Here is a 25,718-nt window from a genome sequence, read left to right as displayed (position 1 = left end):
GCCCCCCAGGTCACTGTGTGCAGAATCACGTGACTAGGACATGTGCCCTGCAATCTGTGCTCTCCTTCCTGTGCCTGTGGGGTCAACAGCAAGAAGGCCCCTCAGTGCCCCTCAAACCTGGCACCAGCCACAAGGGCCTGGGGCAACATCGGGGCGTCTTTGAAGGGAGGGGGGGGGGAAAAAAAAGAGGTGGCACTTCTAATACAGGTGTCGACTTACTGTGTACACATCTGTCCTCACTTTTCAACTGTAAGCTCCTGCAGGACTAGAAAAATGACTTATTTACATTTGTATCTTTCATAATGAAATAGATGAGCAATAAGCATATTTGATTTAAAGCAAAGTATTGATCAGTTTAATATACTATCATAATAGTTTTCTTAAATCTAAAAAGATAAATATCAGAGTACTTTGGGTAATATGGTCATTAACTGCGGGACAACTAGATTTCTCTTAAGAGTTTCCTTATATCCAAGTAGTGTTAACTTAATACTTTTATCCTTACATGGATATATTAAGTTTCAGATATTTTTATTATGGATTTGCCAACCTATGATAGGTACATACAGAAAATAGAGAAAAGAAATAGTATCATGCATAATCCCATTATACAAATAAAAGAATGGTTATAGTTTTGGTGCATTTTATATTGTTTGTAATGTCCAGACATATGTAGTTTTAAATATTGTTTATGTTCTTCCTTTATTGCCAAAGACTGTTAATGTAATTCTGCATGTAACCTTTATATGTTTAATAGTAGTAGTACATTTAATAGTAGATTTACCTCATATTCAATTATACAAAAATCCTCATATTTTAGTACTTCATCTTATTTTATTTTAACACCAATGTAGTTTAATAAAACCTTTGGCTACTTGGTCAATAGCCAATTTGCTTCTATACCATACAAATCAAATGTCTCTTGCTTTTTTGGACTTTCCAATTTCTTTGTAATTAATGATTCATCTGTGTGACCTCAACTCAATAGCCTCTAGTGATGACAAAGATACTAATGTCAAAGATGCCTGTGAAAAATTTAAATACAGTTATTGTGAAATGTGAGCATGCAAAAAGCAAAATTTCTAAATTCATATTTTATTTTGCATCACTTGAAATTTTAAATATTAATTTGAAATTAAATGAATAAGTATAGTATGATGGCCCTTGACTTTTATCTATGAATGTATGTGTATTTAAATTGGTAAAAATGTTTTGAGGCATCCTCTCACTGTGAAATGAGAAACATAATTCATATTTGGGCTGATACAGTGTTACTGAGTGCCTACACTGTGTCAGGCACCATTGCTAGAACTAATACATATATGCCTATGAATAAAGCAGCGAAGTGCAGCATACTCACATCAACAATCAGGAAGTCTAGCCAGCACCAGGCATTGGTAAAATACACTTGAAAACCATATGCAACCCACTTTAGCAGCATTTCCAGGATGAATATGTAAGTGAAAACCTTGTCAGCATATTCTAACATGGTCTTAATGGTTTTTCGCTGCTCAATGTATATATCTTCAAAGGCCTGTAAGTCAAAAAATTCTATTAAATTTTATGATCAGAAACAGTCTCTAATTGATGATTTCTTAAAAAGGAAATGATGCAAGCTTTTATCAGGTGCCTAAGGCTGGAAGGTTTAATGTTTCCCATGGCTGAATTTTACTTCATCATTATCTGATCATAAATGACTGCTGACTGGGCATTTCAGTCAACCCAGGGTTTCAGTAATTTTTAAATTTTGGTCTCAGGGTACCCCCAAAGAGCTTAAAGCTTTTGAGAGACTGCCAGCTGCTTCTCTCTCGATCAGGAGGCAGCGGACCGCCTGGGAGTGGATTGGTCTCATTCAGTGCAGACTCAATGGAACGCACCCTCTAGTAATACAGATACAAAGCAAGGAGGTCCCTCAGCCAACGGAAAAACGAAAGGATTGTCATTGCTCACTTTCTTGTCTCTCTCTCTCTCTCCCCTCTTTCTCTGTCTGTGTGTGTGGGTGGGTGGGTGTACGTTTGGAAATTCCCTTTGACAGAATTTTGCAGAGCCCTTGGGAAAGAGTGGGTAACTCATTTGCAGGAACTCCTGAGGCTTCTGGAATGAAAGGACTATTTATCTAACTTGATCTTCCTATCAGAAAAATTATCAGGAAAATCTGGCAGCCTGGATTAAAGACAAAGGAACATTTTCTTTTTTAGATAACAAGAATCAGGGCTTGTAACCAGAGCTCCATACAAGGATCGAAAGGTTTCTGGGCTTTGCTTAGAGCTGAAGCTGTAGACCCCTGAGGAGCCAGCCACTGTGCCAGCACGTTGTGCAATTTGGTGAGCACTGAATGGGTGTAACTGAGAACAAAGAGCTCCTACAGCAAAGGTACTAGTCACTGATGAGACTTCATAGTTCTGTCTCTACTTGGCTTTAGAAAGCACATCTGGCAAGGTGCAGTGGCTCACGTCTGTAGTCCCAGCACTTTAAGAGGCCAAGATGGGCAGATCTCTTGAGGCCAGGAGTTCTAAACCAGCCTGGCCAACATGGCAAAACCCAGTCTCTACTACTAAAAATGCAAAAATTAGCCAGGTGTGGTGGCTCACGCCTATAATCCCAGCTACTTGGGAGGTTAAGGCACAAGAATGGCATGAATCCAAGAGGTGGAAGCTGCAGTGAGTTGAGATCAAACCACTGCACTCCAGCCTGAGCAACAGCAAGACTCTGGCTAAAAAATAAAAAAGTAAAATTTTTTTTAAAAAGTAAAGAAAATTAAGCATGGCTGATCCTCTTTAAACTGAGTATATGGCAGGACACAGAATTCTTACTCAAATCAGAATTCGGCTTAGAGGCCTCCAGATCCAATGCAGCAATTCTCCTAATGAAATCAACTCACCAAACACTCTAGTAATTATTAAATTGAAACAGTAAAAGGAATGCAGCCACATATGTATCACCAATTAAGAAAATAGGTCATATCATTTTCATTATATTAATAATTTGATCCAGTTGATCATTTCATTGAATGAAATCAGACTTAAGTTTGTAATGCCATCACTTTTCTGCTAGTCAGTAATTAAGTTAGTCTACTTCTTATCATTCACTGTGGTTGGCAATAGTGAATCAGTGTGAAGAAGACAGTGGAGTCCCCCGCAGCATGGACTCTAGTTCTCACTAGAGAACTAGTTCTCACCGTGCCCATGCACTCTAGTTCTCACCTGTAAAGGGGTCAGGGAAATACTGTGCTTCAGTTTGATATTTAGCTGATAATCCTACATCATGTCTACATAACCAGTCTTAATAAGAACTGCCTCTGATGACTAAAAGTCAGAAAGATCCTTCTTTAATTTTGATAGGAACAGGAGGCAGAGAAATTCTGGGCAGAAGAGAGCAGGTACCCGGCAAGGGTCCCACCCTCAAGCCTGGAACCGTGACCCAAAGTGAGAATATACATCCTTGTTTTCCCACTTAAATGTTGCCTTTTCCAAAACCACCCGTGGTGCACCCTGCCCCCATCCCGTGCCTATGTGAACCCCAGAACTCAGCAGGCAGACAGAAGGAACAGCTGGACATTGGAGACTACAGTTGGACATCAGAAAGAAGTGGCTTGACATCAGAGGGACAGCTCCACAGCATAGCTTCGGAGAGGAGTCTGGCTGGGGATGGCCAGACTCCAGGGGAAGATTACCTTCCTGCTCCGCCCCCTTTCAGCTCCCCTTCCCTCTGAGAGTCACTTTCACTGGCAATAAAATCCCCCACATTTACCATCTTCAAGTTGTTTGTACAACCTTGTTTCTCCTGGACACCGAACATGAACTTGGGTACCACAAGTGTGGGTGCAAAAGGCTGTCACACTGACCCACCAAGGAACTGTTAACATTTAAGCCATCCATGGATGGCAAAGCTAAAAGGACACTGTAACACTTCCTCTGGGGCTTCAAGGATCCCAGGCACCCTTCCCTAGATGCTCCCGTGGGACCGGGATGGAGTTCACTCTTGCCAGTGCCCAAATGCGCTCGCCTTGGCTCCTGCACCCACTCACCTGCGCTCCCCCTCCTGCAAGGGGTGGAGCAGTGAGTGAGTGGAGTTCGCTCCTACCCGCGCCCATGCACTCTAGTTCTCACCTATAAAGGGGTCAGGGAAATACTGTGCTTCAGTTTGATATTTAGCTGATAATCCTACATCATGTCTACATAACCAGTCTTAATAAGAACTGCCTCTGATGACTAAAAGTCAGAAAGATCCTTCTTTAAACATTACAAGAAACCCGAATGATCTGAACTCGGTTCCACCTGAGGGCTACTCCAGACAGAGTAATAAAAATTGCTATTTACTGAGCCCCTCATACTGTGCGAAACACATCACACATATTTCTTCTCATTCTTACAAACATCTTAATTTAAAAGTGGGTAACATGAGTTGACTGAAGGGAAAGGGAAAAGATTTCAGGTGAAACTTGTGAAGGAGTGGATCATGCATCACCTACCAGAGCCCCACTGCTCAGCAGAATCATGAAGACAATGAAGGTTTCGAACCAATTGTGCTCCACTATCTTATAGCATGTTTTCCTCAAATTCCACCAGAGTTTCCCTTTGCCTTCTTCTATGCTTATCTGACAACACTTGAACTTCCGTACACAGTCTAAAATATGTGGGAAAAAACAAAGAAAGCAAATTACTCTTTGATTAGGTATATTTGTGTTGTGGGAGATTCATCTACAATATTACCTGATAATACATTGTAAATAACATTAATTTTTAAGATAGCTTCCACTTACAGAAGCTATCTTAAAATCATCTATATGGCTTTTTAATCATTTGTTTAATAATTTTTTTTATGTTGATAGCACTACTATAATGAATTACATTACATTGTAAAAACACAATATATAAAAAATAGAAGAATCAAAAGGAAAATAAACATACCAAAAGTTGATATTTCCATCCGGCCCTTATCCTATGAGTGTAATTCCACTCTATATGGACATTTTACATATTTGAATTCTGATTAGTTTGCTTAATGGTATAACTATTTCCCATCTTTATTATAAGTAAATAAATTTGTGAAAGATTTCATAATATTTCTCTAAATATGATTACTAGAATTAATATAATTATTCTACTTTTTTTTTTTGAGAGGGAGTCTCACTCTGTCGTCCAGGCTGGAGTGCAGTGGCCTGACCTTGGCTCACTCACTGCAGCCTCCGTCTCCCAGGTTCAGGTGATTCTCCTGCCTCAGCCTCCCGAGTAGCTGGTATTATAGGCATATACCACTACGCCCGGTAGAGATGGGGTCTCACCAAGTTTGCCTGGCTGGTCTTGAACTCCTGACCTCAAGTGATATGCCTGCCTGAGCCTCCCAAAGTGCTGGGATTACAGGCATGAGCCGCTGTGCCCGGCCCAATTCCACTATTATTGAATACTTTGTTTGCTTTAAATCTGGCCATTATCAATAACAATCTAATACACACCTTTCATAATTTCTAGATTGCTGGATCAAAGGCTCTTCAACAAATACTTATTGAGTATCTACTATTGTCAAAAAATTGCACAGAACAAATTATACTACTATAACATGTAAAACATAGCCTTGCCCTTAAAGAATGCACATTTTAAGTTGGGGCAATTTGTCTACAATTCTATAGTTATGGAAAGCAATAATTATCACAAAACAAAGTGTTATGAGAGTTTTCTGGTAAACTTTAATTTTTGAGCTTTATGGAGGAAATGGATTTGGATCTTGAAGGATATGTAAGAGCCATATGTATAAAATGAAGCTGTAAGAATGGAGAAATAATGATATAAGTCAAACTTAATGACAAGAAAGTCTGTGAGTTGCGCAGAAGGAAATAGGAGTCAAAACTAGAAAAACAGTTTAAAGCCCAAGGTTTTAGGTGGTTTGATACACAGCATTGCTATCACAATATATAACTGATCCATACCTCAAAAAACATAATTTTAGTTTTCTTCAGAAGATCCTTTTGCGATTACTCCAGTGACATGTTGCCCATATCATATGACTCATAGTATATTTTGGCATTTTTATGATCTATCTTTTTTCAGAAATAATAAAAAAAATTTGGACTTGACTGAAACAGGAGCTACTACTTAAGGACAAATTTAAATGTACACTTATCAATTAGTACCCATTATAATATCACAAAATAGCACATCATAAATTACTTCTTTCACTTTCTTATTTATTTAATTTTTAAACCTAAAGAAAGATGTGTGTGATTTGGCTTTCTCTCCTATAAGATATTTTGGAAGGCCACAGAAAAGCCAGTTAGTAATATTTATTAGAGTTAAAAATGATTCATAAAAATGAAAATATCTAATTACATAAATTAAACTTTGCCTTTTAAAAAGCTGCATTTTTTTTTTTCAAACGGCAAATGCAAAAAAAAAACAACAACAACAACAAATAAATGAACAGTTGTTGGATAGGTACAAATGATTACTAGATAGATAGATAGAGAGAGAGAGAGAGAGAGGTACATATGATAGATAGATAGATAGATAGATAGATAGATAGATAATAGATGGTAGACAGACAGATATTTAAATAAATAGGAAAAAATGGATAGATAAGAGGATACTCAAGACCACATATGTTATTGTTTTGCTTACCTTCTGTAAAACAGGCTTCAGGTTCAAGGGATTCCTCAGGTTCAACCTCAGGTTGTTCTCCCTCGGCGGGAGCTCCTATATCAACTGTGCTGCCTTCAGATGAACTAGTTGCATTTAGCTTCTGAAAATCAATCCCACAAAAAAACACATTCAATATTTCCTTTAATCTAAATGTAAGAATTAATTAGGTGTGCCCCCCCATCTTCTGTATGCATTTTCTTGATCTGTAATTTAAGAATAACTTAAACATAATGCCAATCCGCTTTGGTAAAGGTCGGGGGTCACAAGATTAGATATGACACCATAGTATTTTTTTTTTCTTTAAAATATGGTGCTAACAACTGAAATAACTTTTGTTTGAGCCTATGTATAGAGATTCTGAAAGAAAATCCTGCAGAAAGCTTATGTAAGCTGCCGGAGTCATAATCATCTGTGATCTTGCTTTTGTACATTAGCTGCAAATGGTTTGCAAATAGTTTGTTTTATTCTAAAATTGTGACCCAACCAATGAAAGCTGCACAAGTGTATTTTCATGTCAAATTCAGAAAAGATTTGGTCAAATGCACATAAACAGCAACCATCTAAATTTATCCACTTTTCATTGACATGAAAACATATACCAGATTGTTATTAAATATATTCTATAATTTTCTAATTCCAAAAAAGAGCAGCACATTGTTAGCTATATAGCAAGAGCTGTTATTTTGCATTCTCTTTGGCCAATGCACTCCTGTGTTTCATTGTGCATTTGGAAACTACTTGTTACTCTGGCACTCTTACCTGCCCTGTTAGTACAGGCAGAAATGAATATTTAGTTGTTCTTTTGTTTTCCTTTAGGATAAATCCAATATTACCAAAAGAAAAATATAATAGAAGTTGTTTCATATCTTGAAATGCAATAAACTTTAGCCAGGTCGGTCCATTCTTGGGATCAGCATACACGAAGGGATCCCAGTGTTTAACCTGGTCTTAAAACGCTCTAGGAATGATGCAGGGCCAGGTGTGAGTGCCACACAAGAATCAGAGTAGTTTGGGCCACAGCATTCTCGGACCTGTTACAATGTTATTACCATGAGTGCATAACATTAGGAAATGGTTGAGCTGGTAAGAGCTACTTTATAAAAAGGATGAAGTAAGCACATGATAAAATGCACACTGAAGTATGTTAAACTGGAATAAAATGGATGCTGTAGTCAGTACTGGAAATGTTATATTTATATTTGGGCATAGGATTATGTGGATTTTCTCTAGAAAGATAGTTTCTTTATTTTATGAAAATAATTTTCTTTATATAAAATATTTCCTTAGCATAGTGATGCTGATGACTTAAAAAATATTGATGTATGATATACATGAGATTAAAAATGCTTCTGTCTCTCGTAATTTAACAATACCAACGATAGAAGCATAGATATTAGATACTTCTGCCTGCTTTGAGTTAGTTTGAGAATTATTTTTTAATTTGTCCAAAAAAGTTAAATCAATGATTATATATTATAAAGTGCTGGAAGATTGTTGATTTCTTATTTTAATTTATCAGGTATATCAAAATACCAGAAAAATAATCCTATTATCTTTGTTGTTAAAATTTGAATATATTTGTTCTCAGATGAAACATTACATGTTTTTCTAATTTCCTATCCTTTGGATTGGAATCTTTCTGAGATAAGTGTAACTATGTTTCTATACATGTAATTGACTAAAAAATGACTTAAAAATCTTCTCATTTTAATATATCTAATTCACACGAAGCTGTTATGCTATTAGGGACCTGATAATACTGATCTTATCACTTGCAGCCTGTTGGAAAATAACACAGGTAATCAGAAAAGCTGAAGCTTAGTCACATCTGATGGAAGTATAGACAATCCACGATAGGAAACGAAAAATGTTCCTTTTAAGAATAAGGTCCACACTGTAAACACAAAACGGGGTAAGACTTGGGGTGACCTCAAGGGAAAAATGAGGATCCATATTCAGGGTTCTGCAAATGCTCAGGCTGACATTGCTGGATGACTGTATCAGAGCTTACATCAGTGCTAAGTAATGTTACAGGTCTTAATAAATTTTGCTTAAAAAAACGAACGAGTGAATAAATGAATGAAAGACATCGTAACATAATGAAGTCTAGCCCTTGACAGTGATTGGGAGAAGTCACCAGACAGCATATTATAGAAGATCTTCAGTAAAATGTGCAAAAGTTTACATAGGATTCCTGTAACATCAATTATCACCCCTGCTGCCAAGTATCTGGGTTGCTAATACTTTAAATGACTTTGGGAAGACTTTTGCCACCACACCATTTCTGTCTTCACAATCTGTTTTGCAAAAATCATGCTTCCTTTCTTTCATAAAGTCTGCCCAATAAATCTGGAGTCCTAATTTCTTCCATACATCTTCACTCACCGTATGCACCCTAGGCTGTTCACCAACCTTTTCATGGCTTATCATGCATCTTAAACCTTGATAATGTATGGGTCAAATTATTTCAGACAAATGGATTCTGGGTACTTTAACATATTTGTAAGACATTTGGGGGCAGAAGCTATGTACTCTAGGCCCAATGGATAATACATCAATATGGATAATAAGAATAATATACATGTACTCTAGGCCGTACAGATAATACACCAATATAGTTCAATACAAGGAACAGACTTTGAATTGCTAAAATGCTGTTCATTAAGTATTGAATGAATGAATGAATTGCTAGATACACTGTCTGTTTTCAACAGCCTGTTCAAATTAGCAATTTGCCAAATAGTTTGATCCAAGCTTAAAATCAGAGAATATCAAACAGAGTTTGCTGTACTTGGCTGAAAATGAGAAGCATGTTGAGGTTTTTATTAAAATTGCTTTTTTATTCATTTTTTCTGGAATTTCAAATTATAAAAGACATCCCTGTATTTTCTCTTATTTAAATAACATTAAAAGTAGAAGAATTAACATTGCTCCCTTTCATTTTAGTGCACTACCTTAGTTCTGATGTAGAATTAATAGATACCTTTTTCCTAAAGCCAAATATTTATCTATTGAAAGGTCAAGTTTTTAATTTTTCCAAGGTTCAATTCAAAAGTATTTTGTGTTTCTAGAAAATGCATCTCATCAGACTTAATTTTTTGGAGGAAAGATCATATTTTTGTCATCCTTGTATCCCTAGCACCAACGTTTGTGTTTAATAAATGTTGGGTAAATGAATGAATGACCAGTGCGAGGACTCTTCTATCCAACCACTAACTACTAACACTTCCTATCTGATATTTACTTTCACATTTAAAAGAATACACATAATATTCTCTCTTAATTGCAGAGTAACACAAGTCTTTCAAGATTCTGAGTTGCGTGGGCAATGATGAACAACTCTTAGAACTAGGAGTACTGTCTTAAAACCAGTCTGCCAATTAATCAGACCTAATGTGAGTGTATGAGGTGAACCATAGTTTAACTGTGGAGTCAGGAAAATTATTACCGAATCATTTTGACAGTGTTTTCCCTCTTTTCACTCTGTGTACGAGGATCTATAGCGCTAGTGATGAATGGAGCCTCTTTAAGGAATGCAATCTCATCCTTCCCCACCGTCCTCTAAAGTGGAGCAGCACAGGATCTGTCACATGTGTTACTTGAATACTTTTCCACTTGTGGTACTTGATTTACAAATAGCAGAGAATCTAAGCTGCACTTTGATCCTTAATGTCAGCCAATCCAGTAATTATTTAGAGAAGGAAATGTGAGTGTTATCAACTTGTCAAAAGTTATACCGAATCAGTGGTTGGATTCCAGATCTGCTGCAACCCATTCTGCCATGATTCTCTAAAGAATCTTTTTGATGATTCAAAAGTAAACCCAATGTTTATCAATTTAAAACATTTAGTAGACTAGATACGTAATCAAATATTGTAGGTTCAAGATAGTGCTTATGATATTGTTGATTTCCATGTTTTAAAACCATGAACTTTAGTATTAATTCAAGTTATATTCATAATTGTTAATATGTTTTAATGTAGAGGAGAGCTAAATACACATTGGAATATTTCATGAACAGGAATTTTTCTTTAAGCAATGATCCCGAAACATAGGCAGAAAATTCTGATTTATAAAACCCTTCTTGATAACATCAATTAAATGACTTTCTTAAAATTATATTCGAGGCAAATATCATAATATTATAAAATATGCTGACTAAAGCAGTTAAAATGTGTAAAAACCCATAAAATAAAATTAATCAAATTAGGAATATAAAAAATTCAGCTTCATTTAAGTTCATAATTACGATGAACCTAACTGTAGTACGTATTCACCAATTAGTACTGTGAGATGATCATTATGTGAAATTGTTACAACTCATGCACTTAAGAATTTTCAAATAAAGAGTGTCTGTAAATGCTCTAATCTGGGGATAATTCATGGTGAAATGCTACATAAATAAGTGACAAAAATATGGCTAGAAGCAGACGCAGTTTAAAAAGTTCTATATATGCCCCTTTGGTATAATTTGGTATTTAGGTTCACTTTTTATTACCTGTACTTATTTATCAGGAAACTAGTGGACTAACTGATGTTGTTAGTGTAGCCCTTGCCTAGTTAAAATTTAACAAAATAAGGATGCCAGGACAATAAAGAGATCAAATAGGAATAGCCAATTTTATATGCTCTGAAAAGCATTGGCAATCATTTACTTTCAGGTAGAAATATTACTTGAACAATATTTTTGGTGGATACCTAATATTATAGGACTCTTCCTAGTGAAAATCTGTTGTGATTCTTTTATACGCTGGATAATTATAATCAAATGATTTAAGCAGGGGAGAATCATATTTTGCTTAATGATCTAATAAACATCAAGATACAATATTTCATTTTATATTTTTGGATATTATACTTCCAAGTTATACTTTCTGCTTTAATAATAAATTACTACTAAATATCAATGTGCCAAATGAATAGTTTTTCTTTAGACAGCAAATGTGAGCAAATGCAAGTAAATTATTTTCAAAAATAATGAATCACAACAGAAAATGGAAGAGAAAACATAACTTTCTATTAAATTTTTCATGGGCACACTCGTTTCTCATTATGAAGCTAAGACACATTTTGAAGAAAACATAATTAGTAGATATTGAATATAATTTGGGAAAAGAGATAATTTAGTTAAAGATTTGGTACTTAAAAAAGAGAAAAGTTCAAATACAGATTAAATCAAGTATCCCATATCTGACTATTTTGGCTTCCGAGAACAAAAATCATTTGTTCTGCATGGATCCTATTGCTGACCTGTACTTAAGGAGCTCTGGTTACTTTACATAAACTATCTTAACCCTGAAACAATGGAAAAAATGGTCTTGCTTACTTTGGAATGGGCTTAAAGCCTAAATGACACATTTGTATCAGACAGGAATTACTGGTGTTACTTTTCAATAAAGAATATGGTAAAATCAAAATAATTACTCACGGTATACTGTAGTATCCAGAAAGTCATTTTAGTGTTTATAATGAATACATTGTAACATTTTTTAAACCACAAATGGTAGGATTTTAAATATTTTTCTTTGGATGGCAAAAGGAACTCTAATGTCATGATGTCCTACTGCTCAGTAGATTACCAGTGACCCAAAGACACATGTGTTTGGCCCATTTTGTTCTTATATTAAAGATATTTTGGGCACTTTTTTTCCATTTTAATCACTATCCCACTGGAAAACTTTCCCATGAGGACTACACATTCTCCTGGATAAAGTCATAGACAGGTGCCTGTTGAACCCATTCCACCATTGCTTACTCAAACCTTCCAGACAGATTTTTGTCCCTGTATTTAACCCCTGTATTAGAAATTAGTATATTCTTTTAGGAAGTGGACAATGTTTCCTGAGGGAGAATCAGAGACTTTTTTGAGGAAATCAAAAATTACAATAATGTGAGGTTTGAAAATAAACCAAACAGTTCCTTCTTAGCTTCTATTCTACCACCTTTACTCCAGCGGAATCCCCTAGATACAATGATGGATAATATGCTTCAAATATCTTTCTAAACCAGAAATTGGCAAAATGGGATACTCAGAGAATAAGGAAACTAACCTTGCCTCTTTCCAGCAAACAAGCTATTACCCAAAAGTGCCTAAATTTCATGCTTTTCTGAAGAATTACTACATAATAGGAAAAAGTAATTCTCTGTCGTCCCTGTGTATATGTGCATCTGTGTTTAACTGTAAACAATTACGCATCTTGGATCCCATTTTATATACCATGCTTCCAATATATAAGGCATTATAGATCATGAATCTGGAGAGTCAGTGATGGAATATTTTGTTCCAAAGTATAAAAGAATGCTCCAGGAATGGCACGATTATTGCTTCTTCCAAAGAGCCAACTACACTTTTATGTTAGTGTTGTTTTACAGTTTTATTGGCAGAAGGAGAGGAAACTGTATCTAAGTGACAAAATAATTAACATTTCTTTTCTTTTCTTTCTTTTTTTTTTTTTTAAGACGGAGTCTCGCTCTGTCGCTCAGGCTGGAGTGGTGCAGTGGCCGGAGCTGGGCTCACTGCAAGCTCCGCCTCCCGGATTTACGCCATTCTCCTGCCTCAGCCTCCCGAGTAGCTGGGACTACAGTCGCCCGCCATCTTGCCCGGCTAGTTTTTTGTATTTTTTAGTAGAGACGAAGTTTCACCGGGTTAGCCAGAATGGTCTCGATCTCCTGACCTCGTGATTCGCCCGTCTCGGCCTCCCAAAGTGCTGGGATTACAGGTTTGAGCCACCGCGCCCGGCCTTAACATTTCTTAAAAATGATTAAATTGGGTTAGGCAATTTGGTTAACACATTTGTGCATAAAACTGTGATTTCAACATTAGGAAATGAAAGTCCACTAATGGATCCCATAGAATGATGTTACATTTATTGCTATTGTCACATGATAGGGAGGTCTCTTCATTTTAAAAACACCCTAGGAGCAAGAGTTTCTGATTCTTTTCCTTTACAGGAGTTTGTGGATCATGGCAAACTTAAATAATATTCTTCATGAGAAAGTTTTCCAGCAGGTCTGACTAAAACAGAGGGGAGAGAAAGCACAGAGGAGCCAAGAAGATGAAGAAGATGGACTCTAAATCTATTTTTAGAATGAGCATACCATCTGTAAGTCTTTAATTGTCACTATTATTATTATTATTATTTGGTACACAAAAAACGTTATATCTTTTTCTTTCAGTCTAGGAGTTTTAACGATAAATATAAACAGACTCTTCAAAGAAATTATATTCTAAATGCAAAATACTTTTGGTCAATTGCTAAATAAAGCAATGCCATTTTCCCTAAAATGAAGCAGATAAAAATTATACCCATGCTGCTAGCAACTGAAACATAGACATTCCTAATCATTTACCTTATTATCACATTAAAACATCCTTTGGGAAGTTTGCATATGAATAAGGGATTGCTTTAATTTGCAGATTACCCTTCAGAAAAACATAACACTAAATAAAAAACTGTCAAGAAAGTACAGTAACTGGGCTATATATATATTTTTAAAGGCAGAGGATAAAAAACATTTTTGCAAGTTTTCAAAGAGCACCTACATTTCTCCTTTAGGCTCTTAATATGTTCAAAACTCTGTAACATTAAATGGAAATTAAATAACCCAAAAAGGCATGCACTTTTACTTTTCATTGAATATAATTTCTGTTAAAATCTATGTAAGAAAATTAGCAGCTAAATCATTTTTTTTAAGTTAGGGTTGTCAGACTTGCCTGACCATGCTTTATATGACTCAGCATAATAGCAGCTGTGCATGTTTTTATTTTACTGCCAATGGAAGGGCAAGGAACGTAGCTGAGTAACATGCAGGCCAGTCAAAAGTCATTTAGAAACTGATTATATTTATAGATGTACAACTTGCTTGGGTAACCTGGGTAAAAGTGGTGGCACGAGCCTCTGGCTGGTTAAAAAACACCAGAGCTGCATTCTTGATGGCTCCAGCTTGATTTTACTCCTGTGAGAAGTAAGAATGGTAAGCGGTGAAGGTCACCATATCGCACTACTAAATTTCACTTCGAAAAATAGTCATTCAAGCATGGCTTCCACATTATTAAATACTCTAAAAGAAAAAACAATCATTCAAAATCACAAAAGGAATTACATTAATATAATCAAAATAACATTAAAATTAAAACATATGTGATTATAACATGATTTTAAATGAGAGAGAATCTACAGAAAACTACTGAAGAATCACACACATTTAGCAAAGACACTGCAGAGGACTTACTGTGAACACCCAAAAAAACCTCTGAGTCTACTCAGTCTGCCTTATAAAAAAATTCATTTAGACATGAAAAAATGCCTCATTTTTTCTTTAATTAAAAAATTAATTTAGAAAGGATTGGCAGTATGCCTCATGATGTTTCCTACTACTCTGTGATATTTAACAGTGTAATCCTGTCCCCCAGATAGAAAAATGACCAGACAAAAATGACTAGAAGGCAGACAAGAAATGCTATTTCAAATGGGAGTGTCTGAAATTCTTCAATAACTGTTTTAATTCTCTAGTTTTTTAGTGTAGAGCTACCAGGTAAAATTCTGAAAGATCAAAACCAACACATAATCTCTTTCATGGCTATAATCCTAATCATTTATTATTTTATAAATTTATGTCTAGAAAGTTTGATATAAAGCCAGAATTAAAAACCCCTCCAAATAATGTTAACACTGAAGTAACAGTCTATATGCTGGGAAGGTATTGGAAGGACTCCACAACTCGAGCAATAAAATAATTCTGTCTGCTTCCACCTGGCAGATCAGGTCTCTTCCTCAAATTCTGAAATACTGAATTCACAAATATTATTTTAGAGTATTTAACTCAGAGCTAAGTTAATTAGAAAACAAATAAAAAAGCTTAATGATAACAAGAGAAACAAGAGATTTCCCTACTCTAAACCCCACATCACTGGACTTCCCTCTTATTTCAAACATAATGGCTTAAGTTAAGGCAAAATACGTGCTCTTTTGGAAAACCCAGGGCTCTAAAATCTCTTAAAGCTAAGAAGACTGGATGTCAAGTTGAACATTCCTCAGAAGATCCTCAAACTTAGCTAAAAGATTAAACTAGCCAATGGCTTCAACGTTTGATACTGTATAATTCATTCTTAGTTTATATGACAGCCTAAAACTAAACGTGTGAAAATAAAAGTTGACTTTTTTTAACTATTAGGGAGATATTCCCATTAGGCATAATTTCAAAATAATTTTACATTAAAATTCAAATGACCCAATTCTATTTTATAAATGCCAACTTCAGCTTCTATAATAGCAGTATACTATATAAGAAATTGGGCCACTCCACCCTTCCAGCACAAGCCAACTATTATAACAATACTTGTTCAAAATTTTGTTAACAAGATTTTAAGATATTGTTCAACTTTCAAACAATAATCTAGTTAGTAAAAGTTTAAGTTCAACTAATTAAAGTAATTCTTTGCCCCAGGATAGAAGGTTTTATTACTTTTCCCTTGAATCTCATCAGTTATTTCTTGTGAAACTAATAGCTATGTCCCTGTTATTTATACCTTCCTACATTCAAACATTGTCTGAATTTCCCATTAAACATCTACCTCTACCTAATCACTAACAGCAATACTACCTAACTTACAAACAAGAAAAAACAGAAAATAGCATACTCTTTAGTAATTTTATCAAATAAATACAGAAACACTGTCTGAAATATCTATTTTTTTTTTTTTTTTTTTAGGCAGAGTCTCATCCTGTCACCCAGGCTGGAGTGCAATGGCATAATTTTGGCTCACTGCAACTCTGCCTCCTGAGTTCAAGTGATTCTCCTGCCTCAGCTTCCTGAGTAGCTGGGATTAGAGGCGCACGCCACCACACCTGACTAATTTTTTGAATCTTTAGTAGAGACAGAGTTTCACCATGTTGGCCTCACTGGTCTCGAACACCTGACCTCGTGATCCACCCACCTTTGTTCTTTTTTTTATAATTATATTTTTCCTCATAATTTTAGCTGATTGTTAATTATCACGACCATGTTGTGCTACCTAAATTTTACCTTTCAGTGCCCAAACTCTCCTATGTCATCATTCTTTCTTTCCCAACATCAGGAGTAGAAACTTTTATCTTTCTTGCCAAACAATTCGTATGAGGAAGGAACAAATCTTTGTTTTTCCTTGTTATTTTTGTTTGTTAGTGCAAGCTTTAATCACTGGAAATCTTGTCTTCATTTTTGTATAAGCAATTAAATATTAAGGTTTTAAATTCCTCTCTTTACCTCCAACTCTGTACTTGTTGAGCTACAGGTTAATAACAAACAAAACAAAAAATATATTCTGTTGCTCATACCTTTCTTGTAAATCAAAGAATACATTAAGGTAACAGGACTTACTGAGTTGGTAAATTCAGAATTTTACATTCTATAATGTATGAAAGATTTTTGTTTCTTTAAATGGCGAACACTGAGCTCAGTAGGGTTAAATATGTTTTTAGTGTGATTCCTCATCAATACCTTCTCTTCAAAAAAATGACCGACTTCAGGAAAGATAAACTGTATATAAATATCAAGCCAAGATCCCAATTAGATCTTCCTTGCGTAAATATGTCTGTGCAAACTAAATACAATACTATTTTGTGAAGCATTTCATAAGAACTAAGAACATAACAAGATGAGAATTGTAACTACCCTCTCATCAGGTATTTTTCCAGTACATACAAAAACCACTGTTGTGGGCAAATTATAATGAAGAAAGTGGAGAAATGGAGGCATTTTCAGAAATTTAAAATTATTTTTAAATACTGAAAAATTCATATCAAGAATACTATCAAGAATTCAAAATGTGAGTATTTGAAATATGAGTCAGCATATTGTTTATCTAGCTCTATTTTAATCTATCACTAATTTATTTATTACCAATTTTTCCATGGAAAATGTATTGCTAGACAGATATTTTCTATTTTCTTAACAGGAAGGAAACATACAATTTAAAAATACCTGATAATTTTAAACAACAGAAATATATAACACCAAAATATCTCCTTATTTAAACATTTTTACCTCTTTGCTTTCCTCCATATCTGACTCGCTGCTGAATTCTTCAGTATTTAAATTTTCAAAGTCAGATTCTCCAACAGCAATTGGTACCGTCACAGTGAGGCTAGGGTTGTTTATAAATGACATGTAATCACTTTCATCCACGACATATTTTTCTACACTGCTGCCTATGCCACTAGTAGTTCCATTTCCGTCTTTGAGATAATTGAGGTCTTTGCCTATTTCTATGGTGGTATGATTGGAAATACAGCTGTCTTTTTTATTATTTAGATCTTCAAGAGGTTTAATTTCATCTAAAGCTTTCTGTTTCCTAACAAAGGCTTTCTGAATAAATTCACGTATTTTTCTTTTAACAAAATCGATTCCTTTCTGCATCCTTCCCACAGCAATCTGGAGATTATTCATTTCGTTATCATCATCAGTGGCAGCCAGATTGTCAGAACTGAAGGAACTCAAAAGCAAGGCCAAGAAGAGGTTCAGTACCTGAAACACAGTAGGAAAACAGGTGATGAAAACATTCTATTGCTTCAATTGCTTTCAACAATTAGTTTTCTAAAATTGTTCTTGACACCTTATTTTATTCTAATACGTATTTCTGCTAATTCATGATAAAAATTCTGCAAAAAAGTGAATGAAATAAAAAATACTTGGTCAACATAAAATAATACTATTATCACTATTTGCTTTTTAGTCATTGCAGAAAATAATGAAATCATTGCTAAATGAAACATTTATATTAAGCTCTGTTCCAAAAGATAAACATAGACAACTGTATAGTGAAAAAAAAAACCCCTTTTATTTGGGATGCTGATACATTTTGGACATTTGTCCCCTCCCAAATCTCATGTGGAAGTGTAATCCCCAGTACTAGACGTGGGACCTGGTGGGAGGTGTTTGGATCACGGGGGCAGATCCCTCATGCCTTGGTGCTGTGCGCATGTCAGTGAGTTCTCATGAGATGATGTTATTTAAACGTTTGTAGTGCCTCCTCCCTGCGCTCTCTCTTGCTTGTTCCTGCTTTCGTCATGTGAAATGCCTGCTCCACTTCGCCTTCTGACATGATTGAAAACTCTGTGAGACTTCACCAGAAGCCAAGCAGGGGCCAGGACCATGCTCCCTGCAGAACCATGAGCTAATTAAATCTTTTTTCTTTATAAATTACCCAGTCTCAGGTATTTATCTGTAGCAATGCAAGAATGGCCTAATACAGACACTATTTTGACTACGTAATTTGGATTTCCTGAAACACTGATAATTTATTCCTAAAATCAACAATTATCCCAATATATTTAAATATGATTTTATTTTTGTGCCTTTGTACCATTTTTTGTACCTAGATAACTGGACAAATCAGACAAAAATGTATTTATTGCTGGATGAAAAGTCCCAATTTTTATTAAGACAATTATGGCTACTATAATTATACAATAGTAGGAACTACTATAAAATGGTTATTATACAATAATTATGATGTTATTGTTGAATTAAAGATTGTGGAGTTGAAGTATTGCCATGAATAAGGACAATAATCAGTCTGCAAATTGGTTCTTTAAAAATAGGCTTCAGTATGAATGAGTGAAAAGATTCGTGACATTAAACCCACTACTGTGGAAAAAAAAAAACAAACGGAGAACTTACGAAGAAATCAGACTTTCTCAGGGGTACAAGACTGAGTCATATAATTTTTTTTCTGGATTTTATTGATAATATCAATGAATCCCTGATATTTAAGCATACAGAACATACAGAACAAAAGAAGGATATAGCAGTAAAGGGGGGCAAATGCACAAAGTAAATACAAGTTGCATATCCCTTATTTGAAATGCTCGGGACCAGAAGTGTTTTGGATTTTAAATTTTAAAATATTTGCGTGTACATAGTGACATATCTTGAGAATGAGACACATGTGTAAACATAAAATTCATTTAAGCTTCATACACATAGCCTTAATGTAATTTTATACAATATTTTTAATAATTTTGTTCAGGAACCAACATTTTGACTGTGGTTTAACTGCGATTCATCACAAGAGACCAGGTGTAGAATTTTCCTCTTGTAATATCATGTTGGTGCTCAAAAGCTTTGAACTTCGGAGCATTTTGGATTTCAAATTTTCAGATTAGGGATGCTCAACCTGTAGTATAAAAGTAGAATCCTACGAAACTTTTTAAGTAAAACTTCAATAAAAAGGATTCTACACTCTTGCTATATTCTCATCTTTCTATCAACTGTTTTTTTTTAAAGCAGCCAATCTGCACATGGTGACACAGTGTTGAAACTGTGTTTATTAATACCCACTAGACACTAACTTTCATCAGCATGTTTATCTTAGTTCTACAGATTACTTGACATAGAGGAGCACATATTTTAGAATTCAAGTGCTATGTAAGAATCTATTTTCTGTTACCCACTAAGTAGCATAACCAATCTGAATCTCAGTTTCCTCATCTATAAAATAAATGTAATCGTTTTTCTAGTGCCCAGCTTACAAGGTTGTTGTAAGGATTCAGCGATAGAATTCATGTGGCTTTCAGTACAGTTCTTGGCACATAGTGAACCTTTGAGAAAGTTTAGCTGTTATCACTGTTACTATTATCCAACTTATCCTCCACAGCACTATCTTTCTATTTACTTTATTTCCCTAGAACATTTGTGTGAGTCAAGTTAATCTCTTTTTCTAGACTTCCTTTGTTACCGAAGGGTATGTGCATAACAACTGGCACAGGTGTTTGGTGTGATCCATGACAATTTAAGAAAACAGAGTTCAGCAAACTCACTCGGGGACGGAAATCCTGAATCCTGTTTCACAAATGTGCTAGCTCACTAAATGAAATCAACTCTTTCATGTGTCTCAAATTAGCCTCTTGGAATGGAAATGTTACCATAATTACCATTTTGGATTCAAAACTGAAATATATTACATATTTTAATTGTTTCTCCATCCTGATTCCCAACTCATGAGAGGAAGCCAAAACCTTCACACCCCTCCTGTGTGCTATTGTCTCACCTTCTCTTAGGGAGAGAGGAGGTTGTATTCTCTACTTCTAGAACTATCAGTTTTCAGAAAGTCACATTCTCTTTCTGCAGCACCTATCTTCAACCTTTGAAGGGTCTCTCGCCATCGTGTCTGGAAACTAAGAATGGCTCGTAAAAATTCTGGTCTGGGAAACAGTAGTTAGCGGTCCCAGCTCTGTCTTGTCTGTAGACTAGACTGGCAGTCACATCTACTGTGACTACCACTTCTATCTGGGTGGACCCCCATCTGAGAGTTCACGTGTGTTAAGATGAAGGTATGCCAGCTTGCCTTTGGGATACCTTTCCCCTTTTTCCAGTGAGAATAGGAAGGAAGAATTGTAGTAAGGAGTGAGTACATCAAGTTCATTCAGTCTTAAGCAAATGTTATATAAGCATATTTCCTTAATAGTGGTAAACACGACAGATATTACTACCTTAGCTACTCCAGAAAAATATCTAGGTTATCACAAGATGAAGAAATTGTTTTAACTGACAGTCAAAAAGAAAGGAGAACCCTTAATTTTTCTCTCTTAAAAGAACAAAAATTAAATTTACACCAGTAGATGGAAATGATTCTTTTATAAATGATATCTTTTTATGCATATATCACAATCTAAATACTGATTTCATCCATAAGTATAGATACTTGATATTTCCTGAAATTCTCTTTTCCACTTGAATTCTCCGTACAATTATACATTAGAGAGGTATGTTAATTTCAGTAAACTAATAGACAACATGTGGTAGGTTGAGTTTTATACTCTTTTAAAACTACTCTGCATTCTCCTGCTACATATATTTCCAAAAATAATCACTGGTTCATTGTCACTTTCTTGATAAAAAACCATCTGTAGCTTTGAATTGCCTAAAGGAAAATACATTTTATTATGCACAGTCAGCCTTTTCATAAATTAAATTCTACCTAATCTGGTCCCAAACTTACTTTCTGAATTCCCCATTGCTGTCTGATCAATCGTTGTTGTCATAAAGGATTATTTTCTCTGCCTTTTCTTTTCTTCTTCCAACATATACCAAATATACATATAGAGAAAATGAAATCAAATCTATAACATAATTATATTATCTTTTCTTTGTTTCTGTTCTATGTGATCTTACACTTTTCTGAAAGCGAACATTTTAAAGTTGCTTGGGGATTATAGTAGCTTGAGCTCTTCTTAGTGACTAGCTTCTAATGAATACAATATGGGAGAAGTGGTGAAGAGTGACTTTCAAGAGTAGAATATAAAGAGGATTTTCTCCTTGCCTGCTCTCTTACATCACCTTCCCTGGAAGAAGCCACCTGCCATATAATAAGCATACTCAACAGTCATATGGGAAAGGTCCTGTAGAGAAAAATCAGACCTTCAACTAACTGCCTAAAAGGAACTGAAACCTCCTTCCAATAACCATGAGATTGAGCCTTCTTAGAAGCTAATCCTCCAGCCCCAGTCAAGAAAACGGTAACCTCAGCTAACATCTTGACAGCAACTTCGTGATTGACCCTGAACCAGAACCACCCAGCTAACCTATTCCCAAAATCCTGACCCATAGAAACGGTGAAATAATCAGTGTTTATTGTTTTAAGTCACTGTTTATAATTCTAGATTGTACACTGTTTATGTTTCTTGTTACTTTGAAACTAGAATCATCAAAAGTAATGCTGAAGAGGCTGAAATCTGGCAATGAATAAAAATAAAATAATACTTTGCCTTTTTCCCTTCCCCTTTCTCCATCTTTGGGGACTTGGAGGTTACCTTTATATGAAAGGAAATCATGTCTAAAGAGTATGTGCTTTTTTTCCTTTTTTTTTTTGCAACAAAGTCTAGCTCTTTCACCCAGGTTGGAATACAATGGCACAATCTCGGCTCACTGCAAATTCTGCCTCCCAGGCTCAAGCAATTCTCGTGCCTCAGCTTCCCAAGTAGCTGGGATTACAGGTGTGCATCATCACACTTGGCTAATTTTTGTATTTCTAGTAGAGACGGGGTTTTGCCATGTTGGTCAGGCTGGTCTCGAACTCCTGTCCTCAAGTGAACTGCCCACTTCAGTCTCCCAAAGTGCTGGGATTACAGGCGTGAGCCACTGAGCCTGGCAACAGTATATACATTAAATTACTTGTTGTAGTAGTCATTTTTCTATTCCATTGGTTTGGGTTCTAATTAAGCAACTCAGTGTAATTACTTCATATTTAAAGCATAAGAGCCTGATACTTTTCAGAGTCTACTGTCCTCTGTCCTCAGTCACCAGGTACCTTGTTTCCTTGTTTGGGATTATCTTTCGTCCTACCAAGCTAAATTTTACATCTCAGTTAAATATATTTTAGGTCCAAACTCTTTGACAAAGACTTCCCTGATCAACCTTCCTATTGTAAAGCAAGGTTCCCATTTTGTAAACTTGGCATATGGCACTTTGTTTTCATATTTTTGAACACATATTAGTTACTTCCTATTTTTAATTCTATTTGAGTACATGCTATATCACTTTGTTATATTTATCTTCCCATGCCTTCTCATCTTCTCCATTCCTTCCCATCTTCTCCATGCCTTCACGATTCAGGACACTGGTGTTGGGCATGGTTAATTTTTTTAAATTATTATTATACTTTAAGTTCTGGGATACACGTGCAGAACATGCAGATTTGTTACATACGTACACACTTGCCATGGTGGTTTGCTGCACCCATCAACCCGTAATTTCCGTTAGGTATTTCTCCTAATGCTCTCCCTCCCCTAGCCCCCCAACTCTCGACAGGTCTCAGTGTGTGATGTTCTCCTCCCTGTGTCCATGTGTTCTCATTGTTCAACTCCCACTTATGAGTGAGAATATATGGTGTTTGGTTCTGTTCCGGTGTTATTTTGCTGAGAATGATGGTTTCCAGCTTTATCCATGTCCCTGCAAAGGACATGAACTCATTCTTTTTTATGGCTGCATAGTATTTCATGGTATGTATGTGTCACATTTTGTTTATCCAGTCTATCATTGATGGGCATTTGGGTTGGTTCCAAATCTTTGCTATCATGAATAGTGCTGCAATAAGCATACATGTGCATGCATCTTTATAGTAGAATGATTTCTAATCCTTAGGGTATATACCCAGTAATGGGATTCCTGGATCAAATGATATTTCTGGTTCTAGATCCTTGAGGAATTGCCACACTGTCTTCCACAATGGTTGAACTAATTTACACTCCCACCAACACTGTTAAAGTGTTCCTATTTCTCCACAATCTCCCCAGCATCTGTTGTTTCTTGACTTTTTAATGATCACCATTCTAACTGGCATGAGATGGTATCTCATTGTGGTTTTGATTTGCATTTCTCTAATGATCAGTGATGATGAGCATTTTTTCATATTTTTTTGGCCACATAAATGTCTTCTTCTGAGAAGTGTCTGTTCATATCCATTGCCGACTTTTTGATGGGGTTGTTTTTTTCTTGTAAACTTAAGTTCCTTGTAGATTCTGGATATCAGATGAATAGATTGCAAAAATTTTCTCCCATTCTGTAGGTTGCCTATTCAGTCTGTTGATAGTTTCTTTTGCTATGCAGAAGCTCTTTAGTTTAGTTAGATCCCATTTGTCAATTTTGGCTTTTGTTGCTATTGCTTTTGGTGTTTTAGTCATGAAGTCTTTGCCCATGCTTGTGTCCTGAATGGTATTGCCTAGGTTTTCTTCTAGGTCTAACATTTAAGTCTTTAATCCATCTTGAGCTAATTTTTGTAAAGCATGAAGACAAGATAAAAGAAAAAAGAATGAAAAGGAACAAAGTCTCCAAGAAATAAGGGACTATGTGAAAAGACCAAACCTAAGCTTGATTGGTGTACCTGAAAGTGATGGGGAGAATGGAACCAAGTTGGAATACACTCTTCGGAATATTATCCAGGAGAACTTCCCCAACCTAGTAAGACAGGCCAACATTCAAATTCAGGAAATACAGAGAACACCACAAAGATAATCCTTAAGAAAAGCAACCCCAAGACATGTAATTGTCAGATTCATCAAGGTTGAAATGAAGGAAAAAATGTTAAGGGCAGCCAGAGAGAAAAGTCAGGTTACCGACAAAGGGAAACCCACCAGACTAGCAGTGGATCTAGGCAGAAACTCTACAAGCCAGAAGAGAGTTGGGGCCAATATTAAACATTCTTAAAGAAAATAATTTTCAACCCAGAATTTCACATCCAGCCAAACTAAGCTTCATAAATAAAGGAGAAATAAAATCATTTACAGACAAGCAAATGCTGAGAGAGTTTGCCACCACCAGGCCTGCCTTATAAGAGCTCTTGAAGGAAGCACTAACCATGGAAAGGAAAAACCAGGACCGGCCACTGCAAAAACATACCAAATTGTTAAGATCATCAACACTATAAAGAAACCACAGCAACTAATGAGCAAAATAACCAGCTAGCATCATAATGACCGGGTCAAATTCACACATTACAATATTAACCTTAAGTGTAAATGGGCTAAATGCCCCAATTAAAAGACACAGACTGGCAAATTGGATAAAGAGTCAAAACCCATAGATGTGCTGTAACCCATCTCACATGCAAAGACACACATAGGTGCAAAATAAAGGGATGGAGGAATATTTACCAAGCAAATGGAAAGTTAAAAAAAAAAAAGCAGGGTTTGCAATCCTAGTCTTTGATAAAACAGAGTTTAAACCAACAAAGATTAAAAAAAGACAAAGAAAGACATCACATAATGGTAAAGGGATCAATGCAACAAGAAGAGCTAACTATCCTAAATATATATGGTGTTGGGCATGGTTAATTTTATGCAGAAATGACAATTAATGTTTTTGAGTCAATGTTACTTGCTCATACTATAGTTTCTAGGCACCAAAAACCCCATGAGCTTTTAATAAACTGAGATTGTTACTAATTTTTAAATTTGTAGAAAACCAAATCTGAAACATTTTCACGTGTTATTGCTAGTACTTATAAATAAAATGAGTGTTCTAAGTAACACTTCCATGCTTTAGTACAGGAACTGAAAGATAAATAACAGAAATGTTTCTCTCCATGTAGCAAGAAGGATAATGAGA

At 35.5% G+C, this 25,718-nt stretch overlaps 1 protein-coding gene across 8 annotated transcripts in view; it reads right to left on the bottom strand.

The window, feature by feature from the left end:
- SCN2A (sodium voltage-gated channel alpha subunit 2) overlaps positions 1–25,718 on the bottom strand; it is a 162,691-nt gene that overhangs the window by 21,452 nt on the left and 115,521 nt on the right. For all 8 annotated transcript variants that reach the window (XM_038001996.2, XM_073019772.1, XM_073019770.1 and 5 more), the window contains 4 exons: positions 17,661–18,140; positions 6,615–6,735; positions 4,472–4,626; positions 1,361–1,534 (listed from right to left, as the gene is read on the bottom strand). In XM_038001996.2, coding sequence (XP_037857924.1) covers positions 1,361–1,534; positions 4,472–4,626; positions 6,615–6,735; positions 17,661–18,140 — 930 coding nt within the window. The remainder of the gene's footprint in view (positions 1–1,360; positions 1,535–4,471; positions 4,627–6,614; positions 6,736–17,660; positions 18,141–25,718) is intronic.

This window comes from Chlorocebus sabaeus, chromosome 10, assembly GCF_047675955.1.
Source record: "Chlorocebus sabaeus isolate Y175 chromosome 10, mChlSab1.0.hap1, whole genome shotgun sequence".
Taxonomy (NCBI): Eukaryota; Metazoa; Chordata; class Mammalia; order Primates; family Cercopithecidae; genus Chlorocebus; species Chlorocebus sabaeus.
This window is presented reverse-complemented; position numbering and strand designations above follow the sequence as displayed.